The sequence below is a fragment of the Myotis davidii genome, unplaced genomic scaffold (assembly GCF_000327345.1).
Source record: "Myotis davidii unplaced genomic scaffold, ASM32734v1 scaffold608, whole genome shotgun sequence".
NCBI lineage: Eukaryota > Metazoa > Chordata > Mammalia > Chiroptera > Vespertilionidae > Myotis > Myotis davidii.
Window position 1 is genome coordinate 716,992 of NW_006300025.1, and position 5,768 is coordinate 722,759.

At 44.8% G+C, this 5,768-nt stretch overlaps 1 protein-coding gene across 1 annotated transcript in view; it reads right to left on the reverse strand.

The window, feature by feature from the left end:
• Positions 1 to 5,280, reverse strand: part of BFSP1 (beaded filament structural protein 1) — a 26,462-nt gene extending 21,182 nt beyond the window's left edge. Inside the window, exons 1-2 of the mRNA XM_006776154.2 lie at positions 5,276 to 5,280; positions 4,613 to 4,673 (exon numbers count right to left, since the gene is read on the reverse strand). Coding sequence (XP_006776217.1) covers positions 4,613 to 4,673; positions 5,276 to 5,280 — 66 coding nt within the window. The remainder of the gene's footprint in view (positions 1 to 4,612; positions 4,674 to 5,275) is intronic.
• Positions 5,281 to 5,768: the final 488 nt, after the last annotated feature.

Genomic DNA, 5,768 nt, shown 5'->3' on the forward strand with positions numbered 1-5,768 from the left:
TATATAGGTAGGTACATTGTTATTAACTTAATTAGGGTACTCCTAAGGCTTAGGAAGAGCCACACTCAAGGGGCCGACGAGTCGCATGTGGCTCGCGAGCCGCAGTTTGTCGACCACGGGGTTAAGATATTCTGAGACACTCCCACCATTGCACTAATGGGCTTAGGTTCTGGGAAGGCCTCTGGTCTGCTCTCTTAGGAAAGATACCTGGTTCCTTAATTGTTCCTGTAAAAGACCACTGGAGAAGGAAGATATGAGAATGTCTGGTGCTGACAATAAGGATACCAGGATTCTGACTCTGTTGGATTACCTGCCTTGAATGAATTTTTCATGCAAAGTGTTGCCTTAGTTCCTAAAACATCAGAGAGCCAGGACTTCATGGAACCTAGAAAACAGGTTGTATGAACTTTTGGGGGTCTGCAGCAAAATAAATGTTACTAAGAAATATATGTCAACAATAAAAAATAAACTTAAAAAAAAGAAAGAAATAGACTGGCCAGCATGGCTCAGTGGTTGAGCATCAATTTATGAACCAGGAGGTTGTGGTTTGATTCCTGGTCAGGGCACATGCTGGGTTGCAAGCTCAGTCCCCAGTAGGAGCCATGCAGGAGGCAGCTGATCAATGATTGTCTCTCATCATTGGATGTTTCTACCTCTCTCCCTCTCCCTTCCTCTCTGAAATCAATAAAAATATTTTTTTAAAAAAAAAGAAAAGAAATATATGCCTTGTGTGAATCTGGTCTGAAATGTCACAAGATTGTAGGGGAGTGGCCAACCCTCAACCAACTCAAACTTCTGAAGCTATTTTATCTACAAAAAAACCAACCTTTTAGTTTATCTTAAAGAATTAAAGAGTTCTACAAGATCAAATCAGTTAATTAGCAATCATTAGCAATGTTTCTTAAAGCATTCCTTTTTGCATAGACTTATGCAATTAAAAATTAAGTTATTCCAATACAGCAAGCCTCAGGCATGATTTTAAAGTCTTTCTAGTAGCCCCATTAAACAAAATAAAAATAAATGGGTAAAAGTAATTTTAACATTTTCTTTCACCAAATATACTCCAGATATTGTCATTTCATCATGTAACCAATATTTTTTAAAGTTATTCCCCTTAGGCTAGGTCTTTGAAACCTGGTGTATATTTTATACTTATAACACACTGCAATTTGAATCATCTGCATTTCAGCTGCTCCCAGCCATGCCTAGCCAGTGACTCCCAGGCTGGACAACACAGCTCACCAGAATTAATCTTAGGCACAGAGGGGCATCTCATTCTTCCTCGGTGAGTCCTCCTGGTTTCTGCTCCAAGGTGAATCCCCTAGTCTCTCTATACACTAATTTCCTCATACCTAGTTCTTTCTTCTAAAGACTCTGAAATCCCTTCCTTTGTATCAGGAACACCACCAGTGGGTGACGAGACGGAAGGAAGGACCGCAGACCCACGCCTTTCTGTGGCAAGTATAGGCAGGAGTAGGGTTTTGGGGTCCATGGTTCATTCGCCACCTCCCAAGGACAACCAGGGAATCTGTCTCCCAGGAGACAGACACAAAGCCAGTGTCTCTGGGTAAAGATGGCCCATTCACACTTGATATTGGTGCCCCATCCATCTCCCCTGGTGTGGGGAGGCATGGGACTTGGTTGGAAAGTCTGTAAGGAGGATCTCTGAAAGGTCGGAGGCCTCTAGGGGACCTTGCTGAAGGCGGCAGCCCCTGCTTGACTTTTTCAAACAAGTCTGACCTCCCGGGGTGTTTTACTAGAATCTTTATGTTTAGACTTCAAAACGTCCTTGTATGGAAGACACTACAGATACAGGTGCTTTCTCAAGGACACTTACCGCGCTGTCTCTAGAGGTTAATTTTAGTTCAAGCTGTGGTTACAATAAAAGCCTAAGGAGGCAGGTGAACAGGGCTGTTTGCTCCTAAAGCAAAACAGTCCCTTAGCCTCTCTTTCACAGAAATGTGTGTCAGAGAAATTTATTCATCCATCACTCAGGGTCTGCCAGTCAGCCAGCCCTGGCACCCTGGGCCACCCCCAAGGTCACACAGATATGCTGAGCACACTGATGGTGTCCTGGATCTCTGTGGACTGGAGGCACAGTCCAGAAGTGTGGGTGTTAGCACCCCAGGAGCGACCCTGGGCCACTGAGGGACAGTAGAAAATGAATGAGTCCCTCAGCTGGCCCACCCCCTATAGCAACAGTTCAGAGGTGAGTTCCTCAGTCTCAGAGGGTGAAATGAGAACTCAGCACTCAACTCTTGAAAAGCAGAGAGAAGCCCAAGACAGATTCTAGTCCCCTTATCTTCTATTAACTTTCATTAACTAGCTGCATGACCCACTGGATCAGTCTGGCCTCAGCATCCCCATCTGTGGGGCAGACTAGTTTCCAAGCTGCATTTGGCAGAGCCCTCAGGTTCCATGTAGTGCTTGAAAGAGCTCTGAGGGAGGAGGGCTGCTGGGTGGATGGGGTGCCTGTCCCACCATCATGTCTTAAAAGAGATCTCTGCTTTGGCTCCATACATTGGCTTCTCTTGAATATTTTGTTTAAAGGATGTGGCTTTAAAAAGTTTGAGAATTGCTGGCCAACATGGCTTAGTGGTTGAGCGTCGACATATGAACCAGGAGGTCATGGTTCAATTGCCAGTCAGAGCACATGCCCAGGTTGGGACTCCATCCCCAGTAGGGGGCATTTAGGAGGCAGCCAGTCAATGATTCTCTGTCATCATTAATGTTTCTATCTCTCCCTCTCCCTTCCTCTCTGAAATCAATAAAAATATAAATAAATAAATAAATAAATAAATAAATAGTTTGAGACACACACACCTCTAGGGTTCCTTCTGTTTCTAAAATTGAGTGTTTGGTCCCTTTATTAGCAATAGCACATAGTCCTTGAAACCCAACTTCCAGTTCTTCAGCTCCAGTAATTGTGTATCAATTATGGATGAATTTTTGGTCTAAATTAAGATGTTTGAGAACTCTGCCCCAGCCCAACCTCAACAGTCATTCTTCCCCTACCTCCCTCTTAGGATCATGCCAAAACCACCACTCTTAGGTCCCATCAGCCAGCCCTTTAAAATGCCCAGCCTACATTTATCCATAAAGGAGAGATTAATCAGGTGCTTCACAAGCATGCTCTCGCCCTTGGAAGATAATCACCTGATAAACTGCCCCAGAAAACTCCCAAAGGTGAGGAGGTGCCACTGGAATATGCAGTTGCTGGCATGTTGAGAATTTGTTTGGAAGTGTTTTCTTTTGTTTGTACCGGAACTCAGAAATGTGTAGACGCTTGTGTTTTTATTGTGCTTTGGATACTGTCAGCTGCACTTTCCAAAGCTCCCCCAGCAGAAACGTCGAAATGTTTCCGAATAGAGACTCTGGGTCAATAATCTAGTTTGGGGAAGCATTCCAACCCTGATATGGTGTGTGCTTCAGATCTAGGTCAGTGGTTCTCAAAGTGTGGTCCCTGGACCACGCCACCTGAGAAATAATTAGAAATGTTAAATATCTGGCAGATCCCAGACCTACTGGGTGAGAAGGCCTCGGCTCTAGGCCCAGGAATCTGCATTTTAACATGAACTCCAGGTGCTGCCAATGCACACAGATGTTTCAGAGCCCCTCACTGAGCTGGGCCACTTCTGAGAAAGGCACTGGAAGAATAACTAGAATCTGATGAATCCTTTAAAAATCAGCCTTGCCAACCCCCTCAGAGAAGGTCATTAAAAATCCTGCTGTCTGTATCTATACCAAGCACCAAATCCAACCTCTGAGCAGCCTAATTAACACACAGACACACACACACACACACACACACACACACACACACACACACAAAACTGCTAAAGAATGAGCATTCAAGTTCGTCAAGATTTCTAGTTAATAGGTTTACAAAAAAACAAACAAACAAACAAAAATACCTACTTTGATTCTGGATGTCAAAAAAACATTCCAAAAATTTTTCGGTCACTTTCCTTCCTGGTGCTCAGACTGGCCTGGAGAGAGGGGCTGGGCATGTTGACAACTCTCCATCCTCTCTCTTCCCACTGCCTCATTTCCTGACTCTGCCCTCTCCCCTCCACATTCCTCCTCACTCCTCCTCTTCCCAGCCTCCTCTTAAACTCCCATTTTCCATGGCCACACCCAGGGATGAATCCCTTTACCGAAACAAAAGGAAATGGGCATTGAGACTGAGTTGATAGCCAAAACCTTATTGATCTAATATGTGTACACATTCAAAGATTTGTCAACCAAAATCATTGATATGACCAGCCAACAGGATGTGAATTATACTCTTCCATTTCATCTCCTTCTTCCCACTTGACGATCTTAATAGACAGAGAACCTGCGGGTCCAGCCTTCAACTGCCAGGTTCTCTCTCAAGATCCTGTATCCTGTGGTATAGGAGTGTGTGTTTGGGCGTGTGAGTTCACACAACGATTTAGTTGAACTTACGAAGTCAAGAAGTAGAGTGACAGCAAAAGAAACACCCCAAAGGGGATACCACAAAGTATCCCCTTTGAAATACCACAAAGGGGAGTGTGGGTAACACTCACTGCAGCCATTTAGTTCAGTCCTGTCATTAATCTACTCAAACCCAAGGATGTACTCAGCTCACCTTGTTAAGCCGCTGCAGCGTTTCTTTTAGCAGCACTTGACATTCACATTCATTCTCATACCTGCAAATTGCACACATAAGTAAAAGTTGAGCAGCTTCTATGATTCCACAGAGTTGCTCACACAATCAGCATTACATTTAATCCGATATGAGTATTTTGCCCTCTCTTTTAGAAGAGGTCCCTAATTTTAAAGCAGAAGTTGATGCTGCCTCTCCAAACCCACTGCTTCCCAACCTCTTTCACATCCTGCCACACACAGGAAGTGCTGACATGGGCATCGCACCTGGGCTAACTGGGAGCAGTAAATGGCACAAGAGTCTTCCCGTCTGGAGGCCCAGTCCTAATCCCCCAGCACGTCCCTCCCAGCCACCAAGGATGAAAGAATGCCATCTCAGCACACCTGGAATCCAACAGTGGCACGGAGCCTGGGAATCTGCCCTGCCTGACAACACCATTGACCTGACCTTGTGTAGATTGCCTACACTCTGGTATTTACCAACATGTGTTGGTGTCTCTGGATTATGCCATTGAACCCTCACAAAACCCTGAAAGAAAGACGTATTCTTACCACTAAAGGGTTCCCCAAAATGTGCCATTCTGGCATGTGAATTATTTTGAGCTAAAGGCAATCAAGACCCTGTGGGCGCACAAGAAACTTTTACCTCATCCTTAAAGAATTTAAATGAGGGTCCGTGCGCAAAATAAGAGTTGTCAGCAGAAATAACATTTATGGTCTACCTATAGGGCAGGGCAATCCTTGTGGCATCATCCCTGACACCAAAGACCTGCTCTGAGCTAGTGAGCAGGACAGGCTGGATGGGCCAGAGGGTCACCTCCCAAATAAGCTACTTGCCCTCAAGCCCCTGTCTCAGGCTCTGCTCCTAGGAGACTCCAAACTAAGAGAGGCATGAAATCTAATTAAAACACGGTTGCAAAGTTTTACATTTCACGCCAAGACGTCACATTTAGCAGTTTCTTTTGTGTGTGGCTGTAATGGAGTCAGAAATTATTTTTTAATGGTTAATTAACTTTGAGAATTGGTGGGAACTTGCTGAATAATGCACTCTGTGTTCGCTGCCTTCCCTTCCTGCCTTTCCTCACTCCCCAACCTGTGCTCCCAGAGGTCACCTCCCAAATAAGCTACTTGCCCTCAAG